This window comes from Conger conger, chromosome 6 (assembly GCF_963514075.1).
Source record: "Conger conger chromosome 6, fConCon1.1, whole genome shotgun sequence".
Classification (NCBI taxonomy): Eukaryota; Metazoa; Chordata; class Actinopteri; order Anguilliformes; family Congridae; genus Conger; species Conger conger.
Genome location: NC_083765.1, coordinates 31,767,196 through 31,793,506, shown reverse-complemented (window position 1 = coordinate 31,793,506; position 26,311 = coordinate 31,767,196). Strand labels below are relative to the sequence as shown.

At 45.3% G+C, this 26,311-nt stretch overlaps 1 protein-coding gene across 2 annotated transcripts in view; it reads left to right on the top strand.

The window, feature by feature from the left end:
* The first annotated feature begins 678 nt into the window (after positions 1 to 678).
* The window catches only part of dctn1b (dynactin 1b), a 56,729-nt gene continuing 31,096 nt past the window's right edge, over positions 679 to 26,311 (top strand). For both annotated transcript variants that reach the window (XM_061244306.1, XM_061244304.1), the window contains exons 1-6: positions 679 to 741; positions 7,761 to 8,012; positions 12,128 to 12,206; positions 14,560 to 14,591; positions 17,157 to 17,180; positions 24,130 to 24,147. In XM_061244306.1, the coding sequence (XP_061100290.1) occupies positions 709 to 741; positions 7,761 to 8,012; positions 12,128 to 12,206; positions 14,560 to 14,591; positions 17,157 to 17,180; positions 24,130 to 24,147 (438 nt within the window). In that variant the 5' untranslated portion in view covers positions 679 to 708. The remainder of the gene's footprint in view (positions 742 to 7,760; positions 8,013 to 12,127; positions 12,207 to 14,559; positions 14,592 to 17,156; positions 17,181 to 24,129; positions 24,148 to 26,311) is intronic.

Genomic DNA, 26,311 nt, shown 5'->3' with positions numbered 1-26,311 from the left:
AGCAGCCCTCATTAAATAATGAATACTCTCCAAGGCATGCCTTAAAAGTCACAAGTGCTCGTCATATGAGAATAATTGTAGTCGTAAACAAATAATCTGAAGCCATTGCTCTTGGAAAGGCTTCCCTCATCCCTCACGTGATCCGACATCAGGAATGTGTCACGAGACACTGACCCAGACAGCACAGCGGTCACTGATTGTACATGAGAGCTAGTACACAGCGTGCACTAGGACCCAGCAGAAGCCCCTTGTCTGTCGTCCCGCCCGCCTGCCAGCCAGCCAGCCAGCCTCCTGCTGCAGGCAGAGCCGGCTCTAGCGCAGTAAAGTCTCTCAGCAGATGCTCCGACATCATCCTCTCCTCTCCTTTCTCATCTCTCCCCGTCGTTTACCGCACTCTTTCCGCATCTGTGAGGCAAGGAGAGTGGACGGGGGAAGGGAACCCGCCGTTAGCCTGAGAGACCCTCCAGAGCCTCTTTGGATCGGATTTTTAACGTGGACAGGGAAGTTGGAGAGCCTTTAGCAGCAGTGGGGGACTTTAGCAGCCATGGTGTGACCAGGGAACAGCGCAGGCAGCATCACTAACCCCCCCCCCCTCCCCCGTCCCCGTCTCCCTCTCCACTCCTGCCACCCCGCGCCCCGCGCTTTCAACGGAGGAAATATAAAGAGGCCGCGGTGGAGCGCGGCGGTTCCATAGCGACACGGGCCGGTATGGCTCAGACCAGGAGGCACACGTACAGCCGGGTGAGTAGGCTCGATCGCTCCGAGCGCTAGCCGCTCCCTAGCCTGTCTGTGCCCCCTGAGTGAAAGGGGTCACTGCTGGAGGGGTGGAGGGGGAACTTTAAAAGCGCTGGGGGATGTGTTTCTGGACGGGTGAGATCGCACAGGTTTTAGAACCTAGCCTGCGTTTGTCTCGATCCAGGTGATGAGGGCTAAGACGTGGAAGGATGGAGCATGGTACCTATTGTGGCTGTAATCTGCGCACATGCCACTTGAGGATAGGGCACTGGTGTGAATTTGTGTGTGTGTGTGTGTGTGTATTTGTATATACTGTACTGAACCTCAGACCGTATGACGCAGAAAGTTTTCACCCTTCTGACTGAGTGAATTTTGGAGCTTGCAGGGAGGGCCTGGTTGATCCCAGTCTCCCAGATGAGCTCCGTCATCCGCACATGCTAACGTGCTAATGATCCTGTTACGAACCCTGTCACCTGCAGCCAGTTTTCCCTGGAATGCTTTGTGAATCCCTGCCTCCGGTCAGATACGGAAGGAAAGGTTCAAGAGCACTGGAGCTCTGAAGCATATGAAGCGACTCACAGTTGTATACATGCACATGCATGTTCTCCATGGTGGAGAAGAGAAGGCAGCGGGATGTTTATTGGTATATTTGTCCGATCTGCATCCTGTTTCTCTACAGTCTTATCAGGACTTCTGACACCTGGACAAAGTACATATTTGTTTTGGATTCAGATACTTTTCTTTGCTTTTACTGAGCTTGTCATGCGTATTGGAACCTAAGAAATACCTTCTGGTCCTCTTGGCAGGCTCAATTATACCAGGCTAGATCAACAGAGCGCAGAAAAGTATTTGAATCCAAAACCAGTAGGTATATGACCCAGGTCTGCTCTACACGCTGTTTTGATCACATGGGCCCCTGTGCAGCTGCTCTCAAATTACTGCTCCGGACGGCGACAGAAACACTAAAGCCTTGTTGACTCTGTTGACGCTTGACATGGGAGAAACGACCCGGGATTCGCTGTGCGCATTCCACAGGTGATTAACTCCCTCCCTGGAGCTGTTTAAGAGTATCATATGCATAATTGAATGTTCATTAATTTAGCTAGCATGAGCAGGCATACTTACCCAGGGGGACGTTTGGAGTGTGACACACTGATTCGCATGCACACTACATATTGTTGGCTGTTGAAAAGTTGAGAAGTGGTGAACTGGTTGTTTGTTTTTTATGTGTTCATATCCCTGCTCTGGAGCTCAGTTAAAAACCTTGGAGTGGTGTTGTCATCATCGGACCTGCTTTCATTCTGGAGGACTGAGATGGTGACATTGAGGCCATACGGTACCTCTCCCTTCCAGATTCTTCAGGCCTTCTGGCCCTCTGGTCGTCTGGGCATAGCCTGAAGAGAGTGGGCCAGCTGTACTTGTATATTCACAGCCTTCATCGCTAATTGTGGCCTCAGGAGAACTTTGTGTGTTCTGAAATGAAATGCGCTGTTCTGGAAAGATTTCATTGCCATTCTTAAATGAATCCCATGTGCCCAGCCACTTTTAAAATACCTGGTGTTAGATTGAATCATGTGTTCGTAATGCTTGATAGTTTAATTATTTATTTTTGTACTTTGCTGCAATACCATATACCTGTTCTGTCTGTGTGTCTGCGTGTGCATAGTATGTCTGCGAGAACAATACCATCTGTGTTTGCTGCAGTAAGGTATGATGTCACAAGCAGGGTGAGTTACCGGACCCAGGATCATAAAACAGGAAGTGGGTGTGTCTTCAGATCCAGTCATGCCTCCCATAGATTAGAGTCATCAGCAGTCTCCTGTGAGGCAGCAGAAAGGACTCGGGAGCTTTGGAAAATGGGATTTTACAAGTCCGTATTTATTGTTCCTGTGTTGCTGATTTGTCCTAATCGACATAATCTGGATCACCATCCAGCAGAAGCCACCAGTCCAGTTATGGATGTAGAGTGCTCTCATGTTTTGTTAGTGCCGTTCTGCACAGGCAGCTTAGCGCTGCCTCTAGTCTGCTTCAGGGCCGTCAGACGTCCATCAGTTGGAATGCGCTCGAGACAAAGGCCTTTGCTGTGGGTGTTGCGTTGCAGCTTCCCTCAGACACGATTCCTACGGGCGGCGGTAAATAATTCAGGAACCATTTTGGCGAATGTCCATCTGCAGCCAGCTGAAGTGGCCTCTGTACTGTATGAAATGCAATGAGTGCCGTTTGCACACTGAAGATGCTCTTCGGCAGACTCGCATTGGGGATTTTCTGACATTTCGCTACCTATCAAGAATCGGGCTTCTTGTGGCCATTTCTCTTATAGGTACAATAGGTAATTTCGGACTTCTAACGGTCAAGAGAGGAATTGCAGCAACAGACACCTTCAAACCACAACACTGTACGTCCCTCCCCCTTCTCTGTCAATGCGAAAAACCACTTCTCCAAGAGTTAAGGGTTAAGGCATACAGGACATTCAGAACCAATGCAAACTGCCCGCCCATTGTGCATTCCTCCACAAACCTTCCGCACACAAAATGACAAACCAATGGCTAATTATATGGATTTTATCACTTCTCTCGTTTGCCAGTAATGGCTTTCTAATGGCTCGGGAGCACATGCTGTGCCAGTCGCACACTTATTATTATTATTTATTTTTTTCACAGCCCGGTTTGTTTACTCCAATGACTCTGACGCTTTAAGCAAGTTGATCAGGACTGAGCATCTATATGATGGCTCACATACTGAACACCAGGGATGCTTTAGATCTCATCTTGCATTCCGCTAAGCAACAAAGGATGCTTCGATCTCTTCTTGCATTCCACCAAACACCAGAGATGTGATCTCATTGCACTCAACTTCATTCCGGCTGTGATCCATCTGCAACAATCTCTGTTGTGCCTGGTCTGGAATGCTACTTTCGCAGTTCATTTAAAGCGTGATCAATATCTTTTACGCCAAACTTGTTGGATCACGACAAACCTGTTGTGGATATGTTTGTGGCCAGCCTCTTGCTCAGTCTCTGCCTGGGTATAGAGTACAGCGTTATGTGAGACGATGGGAAAAGTCGATGAAAGATTAAACGACAACGTTCTGTCAGGCCTGACCCAACTCTCTCTTGGGTTGTGCAAAATAGTTTATCTCCAGAGTCCAGGTCGCTATCGGTGCACTCAACAGACACATGGAAAAGAGTCATTGCTTACAGTGAGGAAGAGCTTGGTAAAACAACACTCATCCAAAGCGCCTCCACCTTTCATGAGGTTTTTGCTTAGTCATGCTTGGCTGGTGGCGTTTGGTCACTTTCCCCCTCAGATCATGGTGTGTTCATCACAGGCCTGACTTCCCCAGGCTCATCTGAACCACCATTTGTTGTCATCAATTCTGGCCCTCCAATCCAAATCTAGCCCTTTCCTCCTGGGTAATTAATTGAACAATTAATGCTACTAAATGGCCAGACTGTCTTCAAAACCTGACTCCCAGCTAAAGGCAGGCTGAAGAACCTGCATCTCTCAGCCCTTGAGGACTGTGATGTGATGATCGCTGCCTTAGAGTTTTCAGGCCTGTAATGTAATGTAACGAAAGGGGCAAGCCACATCCAACTGTACTCAAGGCTACAGTTATCTCCCACAGTACATTTTATGAGCCATTTCCCATTAACAAACCGATCTTAGTCAATTTCAAAAAAAGGCCTAGGTCCATTTTGAAATCCATTTCTGTTTTCATCGATTTGTCTTCACCTGGACGCAGGAAGTTACGAGCAGGACTTTGAACAAATTATTTTTTATAGACATCCATTTGTCTGCAAGCCCTGTTTCCTTGTTGCACCTCAAATTGCTGTAGTTATGCTGTCTATTTGTTTTCTCTTAGTCATTTTTTTCAACTTTATTTGCATTATGATATGCTAAACACCATCGTCACTGGTATATTTGCTAAGGTATTCAGGCCAAGGTTTGGTCCTGCATTGTTAAATAAAGATATCTGCAGTCAACAGCATTTGTTACTAGTAGAAACAAAAGCTTTCTTTCCAGCACCTTGACAGATTGATTAGGGTCTACATGAGATTTATAATGGCTATGGTGCTTCTCGGTTGCCAGATTGAAGGATAGAAGGTTGAATTGATTTCCTGTAATTCCTGCCCTGTTTGTCGTGTCAGCAGGGTGAAATATCTTCATTGCAGCTGTCTGAAGGTGAATGACATTATAGCTGACACCGTTCCCTCTTCTATTGGCCTGAAGAGTTTTATGTGGATTACATTGCACTAGATATATATCCAAATTTTCAATATGTTGGCTTTGTGATTTGACTCTTGGAGTCAGTGTTCTCATTTATCACTTCCAAGATCAGAGCAGTTGTTTGACACAACACAGTTTTGCCAAATGCTGGGTTTAAAATGTTTTTTCTTGTGTTTCGTGTATTTCTTCACTTTGAAGGAGGTAGGCTACTGACTCCAATAGGTTTCAAGTCTTTATGCTAAGCAAACATGGGAATTGAGTCAGTGAATACACGAAAATGAAATCGAACATCTCATCTAAGTCTGTAAGTTGGAAAAAAGGTATATTTCCCAAAATGGCGGTGTTTTCTTTTAAAGGGTTGATGCAGACTTGCATTTGCTTGCAATCTGAGCTGTTGGAAAGGGGGAAATGAGAATGAGAGCTGTTGGGGAAGCTCTCTTTCACATGGATCGCTGTTTCAACAGAACGCAGCTCGATGCTGCTAGCCGCAGAGGCCTATTGAGGGCAGATCAATCACAGTGCGAGACCATTTTTCAGCAGCTTTTCCTAGACCACTGTCTTTATCCCTCTAGTTCACTTAAAATGTACAGCCTCTAATTTTGCTAGTAGCTCTAATCAATTGGCTTGGAGTCTCTTTTCCTTGCTCTGTCCTGCTCGATGTGGGTGGGATTCGATTGTAGTAAATTTAGCCCCCAAGCTCCTACTGTCACACTTTAATTTGAATGTGCAGTAGCTTTCTAGTGTTAACCCTTTAAGGTCTGAGATCACAGGTGTGAACTGAACATTGTAATGCTCATGTAGTGATGAATCACTACTGGTAATAGAAAGAAATCGAGTGTTCTAGAGGACCTGACTTTTTGAACAGAACAAAAAACAGTGCTCATCAAATTGACACCTGCATGTTACCACATAGCCTACTCATGGCTGGCCTCCCAGCGTCCGCCATCAGACCCCTCCAACTCATCCAGAATGCAGCAGCTCGTCTGGTCTTCAACCTTCCCAAATACTCACACGTCACCCCCCTGCTTACTTCCCTCCACTGGCTGCCTGTCATGGCTCGCATCAAATTCAAAACATTGGTGCTAGCCTTCCAAGCAGTTAAAGGGTCTTCCCCAGCTTATCTGCAAAAAATCATCAGACCCTACACCCCTGCCAGACCTCTTCGTTCAGCCTCCACAGGCCGCTTGGCACCTCCCCCTCTCAGAACCTCCACCTCACGCTCACGACTACTGTCTGTTCTGGCTCCACGGTGGTGGAACGAACTCCCCGTTGAGGTCAGAACTATAGAATCTCTCCCCACCTTCAAGCGCAAGCTGAAGACACACCTCTTCAAGCAGCACCTCTCCCCATCCCTCCCTACCTCCCTGTGAACCTTAATTGTTGTCTCTGTGACTTGCTTTGTGTATCGGTATTTTTAGTTGGCTAGGTAAGCAGTGTTTGGATAGTTAACTTTGGTCACTTTTGCTGTTTGTTTGTTTGTTCAAAAAAAATAAAAAAAATAAATAAATAAAAAAATGCCCTTGTCCTTATCTTTGTTGTACAGGTAGCAGTTGAAATTGTACTTCCCTCTAGGGTCTTTCAGCGAACTTATCCCTGGTTATGGGTATGCACTTTGTTGTACGTCGCTCTGGATAAGAGCGTCTGCCAAATGCAATGTAATGTTAGAAACACCATTGCTGTCTGGGTGCCTTAAAGACAAGTTTATAATTGAATAGGCCACGAGAGCATGACTGGTAGTATAAATATAGTAATGTAGTAGTGGGTAAGCAGAGCTCTCTGTTCCCTCACTTCTGCGTACAGCCTGCCAAGGTAAAGATGCCCAGACGAATCGATCACCGTGGCGACAGATGTCCTCATCACAGCACAGGCCTTTGTCCCATGATGCATCAGTGTTAGAGCTCATTCTGTTCATTTCTGTTCTGATGAATTTCTGTCCTTTATTTGCCCCTTTTCAGGGTGAAGTTTTATGCAGCATACCTTCTCCTTGATATTATCATGTTAAATAGGCGAGTTGGTTCTTTACTTAAGTACCTGGGATTGGACCCTGCTGCTTCATGTTACAAACCCTGTCCCTTTACCCACAATGCAACAGCGGCGTTGTGTTATCCAGGACTTCCTGGTCTTTTTGCCTGGTGCCTTTGTTCTTTTGGGTGAATTGAGATAATGATGTGAGTGGCTGCCTTATAAAACGGTGAAATGTAAGCTCCTTACTAAAAGCAAACCAATGTAGGCCACGGGCAGTCCCGCATTCACCCTGGACACTGGCAGTTGTGTTCACTCTGGCGCAAATTAATTTGTTGTCTGGATAGGCTGATAACGCACAATGATCTATTCACTGTAAGGATTTGCACTTATTTAATGATGTCTGGGAAAGACAAGGTAGAAACTAAATTTTGTGTGCGGTCTAGAGTTTAAAGGACAGTGTGTATCATTTGTTTGTATCATTGCTGTTCATTTGCAGGTAGTGGGTCGGTCCACTGGCTCACTGCACTAGAAGCTGCTCAATCCGTTTCTGTGTTGCGAGTGTGATTTGTTCTCATCGGTATAGGCACTGTGTGGCACATAACAAGAGTGTTACTTGCAGGTACAGTGAATGGGTGGCCTTCCCCTTACCATTGCTGTAAGGCTGGGCTACACAAATAGATAACTTGCTGTTGAATGAGAATGAGGTGTGCGCTTTGTTAGGGTTGGAGTGAAAAGATGACGATAAATCTCCAGGAACAGGGTCGGACAGCCCTGCTGTAAGGTTCAGACAGGAAGTGATGTCAAGTTAATCCCACCCCTTCTCCCCCTGTTCAGACCACCAGCAGCGGAAGCAGCAGGATGAGTTCGGACGGGGGCGGCAAGCCGGCCAAGGTGGGCTCCATGGTGGAGGTGATCGGGAAGGGGCACCGGGGCACGGTGGCCTACATCGGAGCCACGCTCTTCGCCACGGGCAAGTGGGTGGGCGTCATCCTGGACGAGGCCAAGGGCAAGAATGACGGCACCGTGCAGAACAAGCGCTACTTCACCTGCAACGAGAACCACGGCATCTTCGTGCGCCAGTCCCAGGTAACCGTGGTAACCTCCCCAAAATTCTGAGTTGCCAGTCAGGTGGGAAAAGTTGCCAGATAGGGGTGTTGGCTATGCAGAGACCATTTGTTCTCTTGACATCATTTTTTACATGAAAACATGAGAAATTCTTAAATATGTCAATAGCCAACCAAACAGGTGTGCTGACATGTGGCACTCATGGAACTCCTTGCTTCCATATGTCTTGGCACACATCTATTAGGGCTGTCAGTGAAACGCATGCTTCAGTCCTACCCACATCTTTGCTAGAATTTCTATTAATATGGTCTGCTTCCACCTATCCAACCCCCCCCCCCCCCACCCCCCCCATTAATTTCTGACAGTTCTGCCTTAACTGAATCCCTCCTGCCCTTCACTCAGAATTACTTTGTCTGGATTCCCTCAGTGATGAGGAGTGCTTTTGTCCGCTTGCTCTTTTGTACAAAAGTGCAGTCATTTTCAAGAACCAGAACACCATTAGTGTGAAGGGTAAAGATTAGCGAGAAATAAGTTCAAGTATTTAGTTGAATATTTTTGGACAAGTGCCACTGATGGATAAAGCCCAGCAGTTTCCTGTGACTGGCAACCCCAAGACCAGTGTGACTCGCTGACTAATGGATTCATGAATACGCGGTAACACTTTGAGATGAATTCATAATTTACAAAAGCATTCATTAAGCATGAAATTCACTTTTCATTAGTTAATGCATTTCTTAACTCCTAACTAATGTATTAGTTGCATGAATGTTCATACATTTGCTAATCATAGGATAAACGTATATATTTAGTTGAGCATTAACAGATACATTAACTGTTTTTCTCATTACAATATAAATTGGCTAATGTCGTTCTTCGCATACATCCATGATGTACAAATACATACACAAAGCTGAACAGCTTAACATTTCAGTTGTTGTATAATTAACAACTAGATTAGTTCATGCCAATTAATGTAAAGTGGTTACTGAATATGTTTTACAGGAATCACAGTGCAAACTGCAGGCTGCCACTTACGCCTTGGGTGAATTAACCTTTGCTTTTCATTGAAAGCGCATAAAGAGATTTACGAGTTGTTCTCAGTCCAAATAAAATGCCCGGCAGGACGAAGTGGAGCGTGGTACAATGCTTCAGGGCTGAGTGCTGTTGTCCGTATGCCTCCTGGTGCCAGACATAATCCATTACCCCTCTATTTGCTGATATTCTTCAGCAGAAGTGGGAGTTAATGAGCTGAGCGGACGCTGCCCGATAAATGCTGTCCTGATGATGATTGGGTGTTTCAGGGCGATTTTTATTCAGTTCTCCGGGTTATATTGAGGCGTAGCGGCTGTGGAGGACGGGCTATGGCTCTGTTTAGCGGTATGCGTGGGGCACAGCGGGGGAGCGGGGCGTGTCCCCTGTACCAGCTGTGTGAGATGCGGCAGAGTCGCAGTCCAGGCGACCAGCAGTATACGCACGCGTGTGTGTGGTTCTTTATGCTTCTTGTCTTCTATTTGTGTGTATGTCCTTGTGTATGTCTGATTGTGTATATGATTGTGTGTTTGTGTGCGTGTCTGATTGTGTATGTGTGTGTGTCTGATTGTTAGGGCTGCAACGATTAGTCGATGACGTCGACCATATAATTTCGTCGATTTGGATATTCATAACCGACGCCTCGTGTTGTTTTGAATATGGCGGCAGCAAATCCAGCTGAGAGTGCGGGAGCGAGTTCATCCAAAAAACCCGAGCATCCACAAGTGTGGGAATTCTTGAAGGAAAAACCCAATAATAAGGTGCTTTGCACGCTGCCCAAAGACGAAACGGCAGATCACAGCACCACAACGGCCATGCACGAATACCTTAAAAGAAAGGATCTAGGAGCTTTGATGCTAGTTTATCTAGCTTGCTATTGTTACGTTATCAACATTGCAATTCTCAGACATGTCACTGAATGAGCTGTATTAAATTACAGTGTGCTGATTGCGTGATTTTAGTGAAAGTAACCTAAAACCCACGCTTGTCTGAAATCTAGCTAGAGCTCTTGTATTAATGTGAATACAGCCATGATAATTGTTGGAATTGGACTGGACTGTTGGAATTGTTATAACGCCACAGTTGCACTAATGCTACAAAGCCCTATTTCCATTGCCGAGTTCTGACGGCTCCAGCCACTTAGCGTTTATGCATACCGGTAGAAATATTAGGCTACTGTGTAACTGCAAAGCTTGTCCACGGTTTTACATTCCATTAATGGTATCCGTGATCGAGCGTTTTGTAAAACAAACAAAAGCAGCAAACCTCAGCAGCTGTTACAATTTTCAATGTAAATATGGATATCAAGCAGTCTTAAAAAAATCTTGTCTAAATGAACCAGTTGTGAGGTTAGTTTAATAACGTCTCTGAGTTTACTTATGTGCCGTCTTTGCAGTGGAAATGGCAGACGTTCAAAGTCATAACATGTGTAATCTAATTAGTGCGCAATGAATGAGTCACATTCGAAATATAAATAATTTAATGAATATGTTTATTCATCAAATTTGAATTTCAATGTTTCCAAGTCCAAGTCCGACGTTTACCATCACCCGAATGAACAAGTAGCCATGTGCACACTGCGTAGCGCACAGACGAACACATACAAGCTTCCGCAAATAATCTGTAATCATTGTGCAGCCCCTCCATCGGATAATCTCGTGTTTTTCAGCATGTCGATACAGACATAGATATTTAATGAAAAACAATGTCATAGTAACTGGTGGGTGTTATATTATTTCACAAGAATAAAGTAGCTATACTGAGTCAATACATTAAAAGCAGTGAGACATCGTACTTCAAAAACATGTCAATACATTTTGAAACGTTCAACTGCAAATTGTAAATTACCCCAAGTAAATTAATAGTTTAGATTAATCGACTAATCAGTAAAATAATTGTCAGATTAATTGATAACGAAATAATCGTTTGATGCAGCTCTACTGATTGTGTGTGTGTGTGTGTGTCTGTTTGATGTGTACGTGTGTGGATGCCTGTCATGGGGGAAGTGCTCTACCTGGCATTTGGCCTCTGGTTGTTAGTCCAGATGTCTCATTACTGAAGTGCTTCCCAGCAGAATAAATGATTTAATAGAGACCAAGACAGGGCCACTAGTTTCCCTGGTGCTGGTCTTTGTGATGTCATCTCTAGATTTCTGGGACTACAAGTAGGGTCACTTTCAGTCCTTAAAGCAGTGGTCACAGACTTCATTCCCCAGAATTCTCCACTCTAGGTGATTTTCTGTTAAATGTCCTTGGGACTCAGAGCAGAGGGATTTCAGTTGACTTATTCCATAAAGTTTGGCTCAGTGCTCAGAGACAGTGGCTGGCATTCAGTCAATATTTTTCTGGCAGCTCAGGTCTTTGTCGTTTAAAGTATGTTGTATTGTTGTCCGTGAACAGCTAGACCTGTGTTTGTTTCGATTTTTTCTGTAGCTCTTTTGCAGTGATGTGTGGGTTCTTCTGAGCATTTCCTCTCCAGGTCTCAGGCCATTCTATCTGAACATTTTCTTAGTCTTCCAAGTCTACCTTGCCTTGACTGTTCCATGTATCTTCCATTTTCTAATAATGTTTCTGCCAGTGGAAATAGGTAGGAAATAGTTTGAAACATTGAGAGTTTTTTTTGTAGCCTTCTCCTTCTTGCAATTCAAAGGATATGCAACAAAATACTAAACATGACAACTTTCTTTTATTTAACATTGCTGTGTCCCAAAAGTTATGATGCCCAGAAATGGGGATTATGTATAAACACTGCTGAAATTTGTACATTGTGAAACCAAAATGTATAAAAATTCCCTTAAAATATGACAATGTGCACTTTAACCGCTTGTGATTTTTTTCATTACAAATCTGAAATTGTGGAGTATAGGGGCAAATAAGTAAATGATGGGTCTTTGGGCCGAACATTATTCAGGGCTTTTGCGTGTAGGGTTTCTGCAGTGTTCTTAGTATTCTTTGCAGGATTCTGCAATATTCACTCTAAAGTACTCACCTGTCTCTCCCTCTCCGCTGCTCTCCCTTTCTTTCTCCCTCTCTCTCTCCCCTGCTCTCCCTTTTTCTCTCCCTCTCCCTCTCTCTCTCCCCTGCTCTCTCCTTCCCTCCCTCTCTCAGATCCAAGTCATCGATGATGGAGCAGACACTACTTCTCCTGAGACCCCAGAGCTGGCTGGAGCGAAAGTCCTCAAACGAGGTAAGAACTCCTGCGCCCCCCTCGCCCCACTCCGACGTTCGGGTTTCATGCCCATACTTTACACCAATCGGCAGTTAACTGTACCACGTGACCATAATATGCTAGTTTATTGGCTGCTGCCTGACGCCTTTATCATATGTTTAATAATGCCTCCCACTTCACCTCACCAAGATCTCCTGAAGTTTTGCTCATTAAAGAGCAAATTGTGCTCTCAGTTGTTTCATTAACATGGGGGCAACATGGCTCAGGCAGTAAGAGCAGTCGCCTGGCAGTCGGAGGGTTGCCGGTTCGATCCCCCGCCCGGGCTGTGTCGAAGTGTCCCTGAGCAAGACACCTAACCCCTAAATGCTCCTGACAAGCTGGTCAGTGCCTTGCATGGCAGCCAATCGCCGTTGGTGTGTGAGTGTGTGTATGAATGGGTGAATGAGAAGCATCAATTGTACAGCGCTTTGGATAAAGGCGCTATATAAATGCCAACCATTTACCATTTAACATCTTGTAAAATCAATTCGTAGGCAAGAATTGATCATGATTTTTTGTATTCTTTTTTTATGAAGTTCGTTAACCCGAGTATGTTGCTTTAGATTTGTAAGTAACGTTTGACCGTCTGAACAACTTTTCAGCTGAGTGTGCGGGCGCTCCTAGCCCAGTCCAAACTCAAGTTCAGCTGGGAAGTGAGAACGTTGCAGGTACGAGGTTAGCAAGGCGGTTATCTGGTCATTGGCAGAAAATTCCACCAATGAGATGGAACTGAGCATGGCCATGGTTGGTTTGATTGCGCTATGATTGGTCGATCATGGAACCCAATTGTAATTGCATGCCGAAATTTTGGGAGCTTGTGTACAGCAATAATTTCAAATGACTCTTAATCATTTCACAATTATATTGCATAATTATAATGAGACCATTATGCTTTATAAAAATGGCTTTGTGTCAGAGCCTATCCAAGGCACAGCTTTTCTCGCTGCGGGGACTGAAAGCATTTATTCCCACAATCTCGTCCGATTATTCAGGCTATTTGTCACAGCTTTAGTTTCCATGGTGACCACGAGCACAGACGAAACAAAGTCCCTGTGGAACTCTGTAAGGCCCCTGCCGCTGTGTCCACACTCCCTCCTGAGAGCTTTCTGCTGTGACATCATCCAAAACATTGGCCGTTTGGCTAGAAAATTTAACAGATTAGCATGCCTGTCCGGTTTTAAAAGTATACACATTTGGACATCTTCCTGTCTTGATTGGTGTGACGTACTAAGAACAGAATGTAGTTGGCAGAAATAGTTTCCCTCATTTATGTACAGTAGTGCAGATTGTAATACAGTGAAAGGGCTGTATATATTGCAGGTTAAGCTCCCTCCCTGCATTTCCTGTCCCTCTCTCACTTTAATCTGTTTTATCGGCCCATATTCACAAAGTGTCTCTGAGTGAGCTTATCTGGGATCTGGGAGTATAGTCTTTTTCACCGTTGCAGATATTGATGGGACATGGACAGGAAAGCCCTGATCCTGGATCAGCTGCTGTTTGCTGAAGCGCTCCAGTCCTCTGATTAGCCCCGTTTCAGGACTTAAGGGTGTGGGCCTGCTTCCTGCACCAGGCCTGAAGCTTGATGGCGAAGTGGCTGAAGGAGGTTACACAATCCGCAGCCTGTCTGCTGGGCTGAGAGCTGTGCAGAGTCACTCTCTGGGGGGAGGCGGAGGTCGGGTTGCCATGGTTACTCTCTGTACTGGGGTGAGAGGGGTGTAGGAGCTCTGTTCTCTGCTGTGCCCGTCTCATGGATTGGCTGTCCCTCTCTGGTCAGGTTTCTGGATGTCACCTTCCTCTTCTCAGGCAGGATGTGATGTCATTTTCCTGCCCTCCCTTTTCTGCATGTTCCTGTGATAATTTTTCAGGCTTTTCTTCTATAAACAGGCACTTCTATTTTTTTTCTTATCTAATATCTGTCCCTATCCAGAAATGAACATAAAATGCTGTTTGTTAGTCTAAAAATAGACCGGATCAGAAAGAAACAAGACGACTGAAGTAGATTCTGTACCCTAGAAACTGCCGCAGAGTGGACCATATTATGTTGATAAAAATTGCTTGCAAAAACGATGCTTGCGGTTCAGATATGTTACCAGGGAAGTCAGCAGTAAAATATCAGACTGTAACGGCGACCATAGTAAGACTGAAATGTTGAATATGTGCATCATGGTCCATAAAGATGGGACATGCAGCGAGGCGGATGGTGGAAAGGTTGAGCCCCCGCGGGTGTGCGGGGGACAGGGGGGTTAAAGCTGGGCACAACCTTCCCCGCCTCGACTACACTGATCCAATGTCATGTCACGCATTCCTCTCATCTTCTGTTTTTGTTTTTCAGAGCTTGTGGAGACCCCGAAATCAAGCAAGCTGGTAAGTGGAGTATACAATATGCCACTTTTTTCCCCCCACGGTTACGTTTTAATAGGAGGCACTGACTTGTGCAATAGCAATGTTATCCCCCAAAGGTAAGTCACGTGGGTTGAGGGTCAGCTGTGGGAATTGTCCCACACTTTGGCCTGTCACTGAGGCTCTGGGGTAACGCTGACATTATCAGTGCAGTAAAATGGCGCCATCGTCTAGTGTGTGCGCAGGGCGACCACCGTCCTGTAGGTTGTAGTGAGTGAAGAGCAGAAGAGTCTCCCCGCTGTCTGTTCAGAGGTCATGCAGCGTGACCGCACTGGCTGCTCGATGTAGGCATCTGCTCCACACGCAGCAATACCCACCAAAACCCCTGTGAACACCCCCTCCCCGCCCCTCCCGTCTCGTCCTTTCTCCCCTCTGGCCTGTGAGTGTGAGAACTGCAAGAATGTCCTCTTCTGTCCAGCAGAGGGAGCAGTTTACCCAGCAATTGGCTGTGTCTGTTTCTGTGTGCATGTGGATGCTCTGTTTATTGCTTTTGCTGCTTATGTCCGATTTGCATTTTCATATGATCGTTCAGGTTTTCATTAGCTTTTTTTTTTTGTGCGTAAACATTGCTTCACTTGCACAACGGAATAAAATGGATGAGAAGAGCCTTGCGTGCCCCCTGCGGCAATACATACTGCAATGTTAGCTCTGCAGGCTGCATTTAGTTAAATAAAGAGTGGTTTAGGGTGTTAATTGGACACAGAAATAGGATAGCAAGTTGGCTTAATAGGTGGGTGTATCCAGAAAAAAAGAGTAGAGAATGTAGACTATACTTTTAAATGTGTGGTTATCTTCATTTTCATAACAAAGTTTTACCGAAGCAACATTAAATGACTTGTTTTTCAAGATTACTGTTTTTTCCAAAGGCAGTTGATCGATGAGAGTCGTGAGCGAGATTCTTTTCGTGTTTGAAATGTCTGTTACTGTCCAGTTGCTGTGGAACATTGGGATAAACCCGTAGTTAGGGGCATGTGGGCGAAGCAGGAACGTTGAGACCTTGACTCAGACTCCCTCTCTGGACCCCGGCTCTGAGATGCTCCAGCTCCACTTTGCTGCCCTGTCATCTCCCATAATCCTCCTCCTCCTCATGTTCGCTCTCACAATCGATATCGAGAGACAGCATGCCGGCACTGAGAGCTTCTCGCATAGACGCCAGTTTCCATCTCTTGTGCTTTCAGTCTGCTCCAGGCCCCCATCTCTGCGCGTGCACAATTGCAGTTTTGCCAAGTCCTGAATCGCATGCTATGTAGTACACGCAATGTATCTATCATTAAGCGTTCAACGGAAGATGGAATTTCAGACATACACTACGTCGGCAAAGTAATGTTCCACTTTGTGCGGAGTGTGCATTGATGACCGCAGATTGTTGATATGAAAAATGGAATAAAGATTCAAGGGCTAATGCAGGGTCATTCACTGCATGGGGCAACCCCATCTGAAGCTGCAGTGTGTGGAGGGTAGTCAGGGGTGTAGACGCTTCCTTCAGGAGGTTTGCTCTCACAATCCTCTCTCTCCCCCATGCTCTGTCATTTAAAGACTTTTATTTTGCCATGCTAAATTATTGCCACTCCCATGCGTGAGTATCTCAGTCAGTGCGTGATGTCTCTGTCTTGCGCTTGGCAATGTTGCGGAAACTGTGTGTGGAGAACTCTTAGTAGTCATGGGTGAGGTCTGTATGCACTCTCAACTGTACAGCATCTTCAGTGCACCGATAAGAAGCTGATATGTCTAATATGGGTCAGGGGAGAGGGACAAATGTCATCTGCTCTAATTGTCCATTTCCTGCTGTAATTGTGTCTTTTGCGTGTATTGCACTGTTCTCATTATCTCCAACCCTGGTTGCCTGGATACAGCCGGCGTATCCTAATGCTGGGTTGAAAACATTGCGATGATGAAAAATGTTAATCACAGCTGTGGTGCTCTGTTTGTCTGTCAAAGTTAATGCAATGTACGGGAGGTGTTTTTTCTTCTTCATTCTGTTTCATGAAAACGAGCCCATGTTTGGTTATGTATCAGACCGTAATAAAGGCAATGTTGCATAGCAGGCTGCGAATCTATTAGAACAAACCCATATCTGTGTGTATGAATATAAGGTTGCACATTCTCTCAGGAGCCTTCTGCTGAAGACCAGCCTGACCTTTGCACTGCAACAACAACAAAAAAGTCTGTTTCAAAAAGTTTTGCTCTTCTAATGAATCTTGGTCTTAATTTTCCCAAGTAGAAAAAATGTACTTCTTCTAAGTTTGCTTAACAAGTTCTTACCCAATTGTTAAATCTTGAAATGAGGTAATCTTGTCTCACCGCATTAGCAAGTATTTCATCGAAAATAAAAATACTTGAGTCTGGCTTATGTTTTGGTTTTTGCAGTGTGTATTTGTGTCTAACCTATGAAGAGCCACCCAGGGAGAGCACCTGGTCCCCCTCTCCCCAACACCACCAGCGCATCTAACTGCCTCTATCCTAACCTGAAGACCTCTAACCTCTCCCCACCTTTGCACTCCCTCCCCCTGCCCCCCCCCCCCAATCTAGCAGCGAGGAGTGAAGCCCAAAAAGGTGCAGCATGTTTGTAAACCGTGGTAACCGTGGTGAACGTGTGTCCGACTGACGCAGCTGCATGGCAACAGGGCGTCTGCCATTACCATGTTTTGTCGCCCCATCACCCCAGACACATTGATCCCTTACCCTTCACCCCTGACCCCTCATCATCTCCCGACCGAACTGTCTGTTTACATGGGGGTGCGTGTGTGCACGTCCGTGTATCTGCGTACGTGTTCGTGGGTGCGTGGGTGTGTGCATGTGTGCGAGTGCACAAATAACATGGTCCCAAATTATTGGGCTGAAGTTCTAGAGGTTTTAAAAGATAAAATACTTTAATAGAATTAGAATACCAAATGAAAAAATGTTAAATACCCTAAGCATACCATTTGGCCCATGAACAGTGCATTTTATCAATTAACATTATTGCTAAAGAAAAAAACAATGTACATGGCTTTGCAATAAATTTCCTCAGGGACCTTCCGAATTTAGTAATGGCGCTAAGAGCCTGTGCTATGAGTATAGAATATAAGTGTATTTTTTAAAGAGGCGCTCACACTCTGAGCAGTATCAGAACAGTATCAGTATCCGGCAGGAATGCAGCAGAAGTACCTAGGCTCAGAAATAGCGCTCAGGCACGCATGTGCTACATAAAGACTGCAACCTGGAGCTTTTTGTGTTTCTGCTGAACTGCTTATTTAACACTTCAGAAAGCGCAATCCTTCAGGGCTTTGGACTTTGGACTTGAGAATTGTCGACATGGGTGCGGGTGCTATTAAATCCTTAGTTTTATTTCCTATGCAGTCTTTAGGCTCAGATTGTGAGAGTTTCCGGAGGGGACAGTAAGCGCAGGGAGAATAGGTATTGGAGAGCGCAGTGAGGTGTAGGTTTTCTGGTCCTCTGGCCCACACTGAGTTTGTGCTGCGGCAGCATTGGAGGAGAGGGAGAGACGGAACGGCACGGGATTGTGTTTCTCCTCCGGGAGGGAGAGACGCCCCCCTCTGGGTCTCTGCTGCCGCAGCACCCCCCCCCTCCCCCTGCATCAGTCCGGAGCGCGGCCTCTTCCTCCTCCCCCTGCTCTTCCTCGCCCGCTGCATGCGCCACCATGGCGTGCCCCTTCTCCGGCTTCCTCAGCCACCTCTCCTGCCCGTCCAGCCCCCGGTGCCAGCGGGTGTGTGAGTCCGGGCTTGTCCTTGTGCGTGAGCGTGTGTGTGTGTGTGAGTGCGTGCGTTTCAGTGTGTATGTTTCTGTATGCGTATGCGTATGCGTGTGTGTGTGTGTTAGTGTGTGTGTGAGTGTGTTTCTGTGTGTGCGTGTCTGTGTTCTTTGTTTCACCAGCTTCTCACCTTTTCCCAAGCTCATGTGCGTTCCTGCTTTTCTCTCTTGGCCGCATGGCTTCTGGTTGGCTTCTGGAGTAGCGGCCTGTATAATTGGCTTCTGTTTGTCCAATGGCGTGTTTTTGCAGTACAGCACTCTGCTGGCTGTTCATTTGGGTGTTCGCTTTTTGGTGTTTTCTTGAATAATTATGACTATCTAAATGTTTTTATTCAGGCTCAGACTGGGGTAGCCTGGAATGTTTTGGATTTATGCCGGTCGTGCCTCTGTTAGATAATGTCCTAACCACATTATATAGGCCTTCTCTCTAGCTACTAATTTGGTCAATAGTACAGCATTTCACTGACTGTCTAAAAACTTCCAACCACAGATGCCTGTAAGTATCAAATTAATTGACAGAACCTTCCAGGCTATCTGGGCGCAGTTGTCTGCCCGGAATTAGGAATGGTCTTGGCTTCCTGTAACAGAGGAACTGATGCTATGCCCCTGTTTCTCAAGGTGAAACCATTTTGTTGAGAGTGGTCTGTTACCGGCCGGTAATCCAGACGGCTTTTAGTGTCAGATGCTGGCCAAGATAACCCAGAGGAGGGAGGAGGAGCAGCATTATTTGTGAATGCGAGTGCTGGACCAATATGAGAGATTAGGTTTCTGCTGAACCCGCAGTTGTCAGTTCCCAGGATAACACGCTACACATTTACTGCCTTTTGAACAATGCACAGCACACAGTGTTTCTTTTGGTTTTCCCTGAAGCAAACCTTCACCTTCACAGATTTACTTGGCTGGGATGCTCTGAGATTTGCATGGGGGGGAAAACAAAACATGATTCCACAATTCTCAGATGATCTGAGATGTTTTCCACTAGTGACTGCTTCATATTATGGTGTACTGTACTTCTCCCATGCTAGATCGAAACAGACTATATATATATATATATATATATATATATATATATATATATATATATATATATAAAATGAGTTTCAGGATCCCATTGCTAATGAATATGTTGTAAATACTGTACAATATTATTTCTCTTACATGCTTGTTTGTAAGATGTACAGTATATGACCACTGTGGAGAATGTATTGTTACTCTCGGATCCCTAGCTCTGGTGTCTCTACAAACAAGAATCTCTTTCCATTCAGAATCAAAGAACCACCAAATTGAGGGAATCAACTTTCTTGCTAGAAGCTACCACATGCCTTTGCATTTCTTTTAGACGTAGTGTGGAGAGGAATAGAAAGCCCTTTGAGCCTGGTTGAACTGTAGACCACACTTGATGCAGCTGAGCAGTAGAAGTGCTCCATATTACCGTTTTCTTTTCTTTTTCATAAATAATAGCTTAGGCATGCCCCACGTACGACAATTGGTTACATTCATGGTAATCGCGTCTATCGTTTTCCATCACTAGATGCCCCTCAGAATGCAAAAAGCCTGTTGGTGACACTCCCCTATCAAATTGACCAAAAGGCTAATCTAAGAAGCTCTATTTGAAAATTCAAATGTGCTCTCGTAACACAAAGCCTATATTCTGCTTTGCTTGTTAACACCCCAGCAACACTATTTAGAATGGATGCATAGCATTATTTAAATGCAAAATGGCTTACAATTATGAACAAATGACCTGGTTTGCCTGCTGGGCCAGCTGTTAAGACTACAACCCACAATCCGGTACGCACACTCCTGCGCAGAGGGCTCTGCTCTTAACTAGAGATAAATTCACATAAGTGCGTAATTGTCTGGTCAGCAGCATCTTTGGGGCATATTGGTATGCCATGCATGCGGTGTAACTGACGGGAGGCAGCCAGCTGTTGTTTTGTTAGTCAGCATCAAAGCTTCGCCCCTCCTGTTCTCAACTTTTCCACATCTGGCCTCATTCTCCAAGGTGTGCCAGGGAGCTGAGGCTCACGGACAACACCAAACACCAGCCCTCAAACCCCTGCTGTCACACATTCTAGTGCATTCTGTTATGTCAAGTCATGTTCGCCATGGAGACGACTCACCATCAAGCTGGCTTCAATCAGGCAGCCCTCATGTCCTGTGCTGAAGATTCATAGCACTGCGTTTGACTGGGTTTCACTTTTGGAAAAACTCTGAAACAGGAGCCCTTACTGTAGATTCTTCACTGAGCATTGCTTTGTTAGTTGCAGAGCATTTGGTGAAATGGTGGCAGTCACAGAGGACACAAAGGAGTCTGGACGGTTGCATCATCTTTTTTTCCTGTTTACTTTTTGCTGCAGTTCGACCCCCCCATGGGCTTGCTGCTCGCCTGGGGACTTGCTGCTGTTAACCCCAGCTGGTGTCCGTTCCCCTGCCAACCGCCCCGCTATTAGCACGCTTTAGCATGTATTCCTGTGATTATCAGACAAGCTTTCTGTCCAGGTCTCATCCTTAATGTTGTGGCGGTATCCCAGGGACTGGTGCTAGCTCAACACGTGTAATGTTTTCTCAAAGTTTCTGAGCTTGTGGACTGCTTGCAAATGGCTGAATGGAGCTAAGGGGAGGGTGGTGTGTTTTGGGATGTGTCAATTCTGTAAAATATCTGGAAAAACTGCGCACACCTTGTGATAGGAAGTATCAACCAGTTTCATGGTCAGTTTTTCAAATACATGATAATGTGCTGTCTTCTCCCCAGCAGAAGGTGTATTCAGAGTTACATTTATTGTGCATGGCAAACTGAAAGACTTTTCAGTCTAAGCTGAAAATGTTACCTTGATTATCCAGCACTTTACACTAAACATTGAATTTATCCTTCTGCACATCTTAAAAGGGTCAGAAGCCTGAAGATTAATGTGGGTTTCATTATACACTGAATTAGGTACCACAAGTGTGCCACATGTTTTTATGAGGAAGACGTGGTACTAAATGCTATATTTATCACATTTTACACCTTTATCTATGTCATGGACATCGAAGAGGGTAAGGGCAAGGGTGATGCTTGTGTTTAATTGTTTACACTGCAAAATAATTCTGTATTTAAGTGTTTTTAGTCTTGTAATGTTTTATATTCTATAACCTGCTTGAGCTTGCAGCCGAGAGGTTGTGGTGAGGCTAATGGTGCTGAGAGCTAATGACATGTTCTCTCAGTGTGCAGTACTAACGTTTGTGGAGTGGGCCTACTTTTGGATATCCTGCAATATCCCCATGCTCATAAAGGCATTGGGAAATTAACTTCCATGAAGTTGATTGCAAATAAAGAAAATGAAGATGGCGAAGATGAAAGTAACAAAGGGACCGATATTACATGTCTATGTCAGGGCTCCAGTAGCTGCTCGGCTATAACGACACTATTTTGGGGCCATAATTGCTCTGTCAACATGGGGCCGCTGATTTGACCGCGATTCTGATCCAGATCATTTCCCAAAGTGGCCATTGGGACTTTGTAATCCATAAAGTAATCTATCTCAAATGAAAGCGTGCTGGGAGGGTGTGATTTAAGGTGACCGCTGGGTCTACCACGCACTATTAACACACGATGATGTTGCTTTTATATTGATCCCTGTCCCATTGGGTATTGACGTCTTGAAAGGAAATTGAGAGGTTTTCATGCCTTATATTTCTCTTTATGGTGGTTATGTTGCCTTTGGATGATCACTGTAAAAACTCAAGGGACTTGCTCTTTTACAGTTGGTCCAGCTGGCATGTAGCCTTGTGACTGTTGATGCTAACATTGCCTTTAATATGGAAAGGTCTTTAATTCTATCTGGATTCGTGACTGTTTAAGCATTGATGTGTCCTTAGCAGCACATGCAGCACAACATGCAAGTGGTCGTCAGTTCTCTAAAGTCTTTTTATTTCCAAATTTGTTCTATTGTAAAAGCTAACATGCTCGACAGGAACAATTTCTGCTGCTGAAGCGCTAACTGCGTTTATGCTGCTAAAGCGCTAACAAAGCTAACTGTGCTAAAGTAATTTACTAATGTTGCCAAAGTGCTAACCGTGCCAAAGTAATGTGTTAATACTGCTAAAGCACTAACCGCGCTAAAGTAATGTGCTAATGCTGCTAAAGCACTAACACTAAAGTAATGTGTTAATGCTGCTAAAGCGCTAACCGTGCTAAAGTAATGTGTTAATACTGCTAAAGCGCTAACTGTGCTAAAGTAATGTGCTAATGTTGCCAAAGCGCTAACCGTGCTAAGTAATGTGCTAATGTTGCCAAAGCGCTAACCGTGCTAAAGTGATGTGCTAATGCTGCTAAAGTGCTAACCGTGCTAAAGTAATGTGCTAATGTTGCACAAGCGCTAACGCTATTGACCAGGCCTTGTCCACAGGGCCCTCGTGCAGACTGACGCTGCTCAATTTTTAAAAAGGATGGATTTTCCACCTCCTGCTCAGAAGCACCATTTGCCCGGGCTGTAATTGACACCCTCTTCTGCCTGCCTCCCTCTTTATTTATTTATTTTTGTTGTTTACGACGTGGGCCTCTCTCTGCACTCTCACTGTGCGTTTGGTCTGCCTCAGCAGGACCTGCCTTTCACAGCATTGATAGATTCCGTTCTTTCACCCACTCAACTGCCTACGGCTGTAATATATGTGGGGTTTTCTGGCCTGAGAGCTCCTGTGTTTTGTGCCAGGGCTTTAGATGCCACCCTCCCTCCCTGTGAGAGGGCTATTGTTTTCAGCGCAGATGTGAGCATTAGCATTAAGCAAAGCCCACAGCTCCTCCCGCAGTGTCTCTGATTACCCGGCCATATGTCCGGCCGATGGGGCATGGCAGAACGGAAGCGGATAATGGCCGCCCTGCATAGCCTCTTCACAAACTGGAGGGTTGTGTAGATCCCCACGCCTGTACGCACGCTTGCACGTGCACGTTCAAACGGCCAGGCCTTCGCAGCAGTGTGTGTGTGTGTGGCTGAGGGTCCCAGCTCCATTGTTTTGGGATGGGCTCTGCGAGCCATGCTAATTAGCCACACAGAAAAAAGATCTGGGGAGCGTTGCTAGGAGACAAAGGAGACTTGCATCAATCCTACCCCCCCACCCCTCTCCCAACGCTTCGGTGTGAATCGGTCTCTGGTGCAATCCTCTCACTGTGTCTCTTTCTTTCTCTCGCTCTCTCTCTGTCTCTCTCTCGCATTCTCTCCCCCCTCCCTCTCTCTGTCTGGAGCACGGAGGGGAGGAGGGGGAGTGTGAAGGTAGAAAAAAACGTCTCTGAGCAGTGATGTAATGGGCTAACAGGGCGGAGGTTGGCGAATCACAGGCAGGGAGAGGGAGAGGCGGAGGCAGAGGGGGAGCGAGGGAGGAGAGAGAAAGAGAGAGAGGGTGCTTCCTTGTGCGAGCAGGTGCAGGACCGCGGCCTGCAGATAGACAGACGGGGGTAAAGATGGCAGCGTTCTAAATCGAGAGAAGGAGATAGCGGCAGGCAGCTCAGCCGAACGGACGAACAGCCAGCACCGGCGGAAGGCTCCGGAACACGCCAGCCATTTGCAAGCAGCTCCGCTATTGGCCTAGCAGCCCAGGGTTTGCGATACCGAAGCTATAGCCTACCCTGCCTGCATTGTCTGAAGGATTTCTTCTCCTCCTCCATCTCTCTCTCTCTCTTTCTCTCTCTCTCTCTCTGAATGTGATTGTGACTGAAGGTCTCTCTGTTTGCTCCTGTTTGTTTTCTTTTCCTCTCGCCAATATGATGAGACAGACGCCCGCTCCCCGGAAGGTACAGAAACCCATCTGATACGTATTCACTGTGGGATGTGCTTCATCCATTATTTTGATTTAGATTTTTTTCTCCCCCTCACCCTGGTCTCCCGTTTCTACTTGTATGAGGGCTTTGGTTCGGAACGGCATTTAATCCACGGGTCTGCCATTTCATTACGATGCTTGCTTAGCCTGTTGTTTTCTCACGGTGGTGTGTGTAAATGCTGTCATCTCCAGCTTTTGATTTGGGGTTGTTTTAGAGCACAGTGGGGTTCTTTTTTCATGAGTAGCCATCAACCATAATCTATTTTTGGTGGTCAGTTTTCAAATTATACATGATTACCATTTTTGTCATCTGTGCTTTTCAAATTCCATGGAGTTTAGCCATAGTCATGTGTCATTTACACCTGCATGACGATCTGTTGTGCATTATGTGTTGCAGAAGATATTTTTATTCTTAATGTACTGTCTTTTACAATCTCAGTCTGTCATTTGATGAGCTTTTATTTTAGTATGAAAGTTTTTGTCATTTTGATTATAGGAACCGTTTCAGAAAGTTGACCGCTCAAAGCATTGGTCATGTGCACTTCCTGTGAATGGTGTCCTCTATGCATTTATACCAATTATGAGCTATTTATTTTGGCTCCGGTTCAGATGGCTTCATGTTTTGCTCAGGTCTAGCTTTTTCTCCTTTAGTAGCTGTAGCTTATCAAGCTCATTTTGTCTCATACGGTGGTAGTCCACGAACACTGTGTTTGGTCACCCCAGGTTGCAGTAGGAACAACAGAAAATTTGTATTCCTTGAGCTTGGAAGGATGTACAAAATGGGTTCGAAAATGTTAATTGTCAAGTTGCGTGCTGTTATGTCATTAATTGTGAGTGCTTTTAAACAGGTTGGAAAGACTTTACTGACTTCTTTTTCAGGACCTGTTAGCATATTTTATAAAGAAAAGGCAGCCAAGAAGCAGTTGTAAAAAAAAAAAAGAAAACACGGCCCTCAAGTTTTTAGGATTGCCACTTTTTGGGACCATGTAATGTAAACACAAATTTCTAATAAGTGTGGCTGCAGTAAGTGCTAATTGAAGTGGACAATGGATACTGGTTTGAACTCCTCCCCCTTACACTGGCTTTAAGACTAACTTTTAACCATGTGAAGTATCCACCTGCATCAATCTGCATAAATCAGATGCTCTGGATAAGAGCGTCTGCCAAATGCCAGTAATGTATTAGATGGACAACATATCATGTTTACATTTATTGTGAGCCAGTGGGAAGTATTTAATCCTCAGTGATTCGCTGTAGAGGTGATTGAAGAGAAACATTCATGTGCCGTTTTCTCGATACTCGATGCAATACGTTTTCATTTATGGTCACATTGTTTTTGTTCTTGGTTCCCATCTGGACTGTAAAATCCTCTGCCCTAAGCAACTATATTGAACAAAATACGCTTTGCAGTTTGCAGCGACTGCTTCAAAGTTTATAGGGCATAATATAATTACCATGAAATGGCCCCTAGCACAGCTCTTTGTAAGATCCAAAGCTGGACCGTGATTGGATTGTTCATCGTCCTCTGAAGGTTTTAGTGGTCATTGAATTTCTCCGATGAGCTTCAGGGATAATTCACACTTTTCCCACTTCTGGAGGCCGCTGCTGTTTTTCCATGCAGGAGTGCCTCTTCCTGCCATCGAACAATGGAGCGATTGGGAGACGGCGGCTGTACCAGCGCTTCTGTTGCACTAGCAGGGTTCTCGCATTACATCAATCAGAGTCAGGGCCTTGTGAGGCCATTGGAGAACAGTGGGCAGCTCTGTGAGCTCTGTTCAGCTGGCTCCACAGTCCCAGCATCCACCAGATGGGGGAACGACACACACCACAGAGGAAGACTGTGCTTCAGCATGTTTGTGTGTTGGTGAAGCACTTTAGCACAATCTGTTACCGTTTCATCAAGCGCTGAAAATGCTGAAGGGGTCTAGGGTCTGTAAGGAAGCACCCAAGTTATTCTTTGAGTCATGAATTACCAATATTTGACCGTGCGAATGGCTTTTCGAGCACTGAGGTTTTAGAAATTAAGCATGAACAGCATTTTCTTTTTTTGTGTAACCTTAATTTAGCTTTGAGAACCCCTTTTCAAGAGACCTCACAAGAAAGCTGGAAGAAACTATAGGAGATTACATTTCAACGTG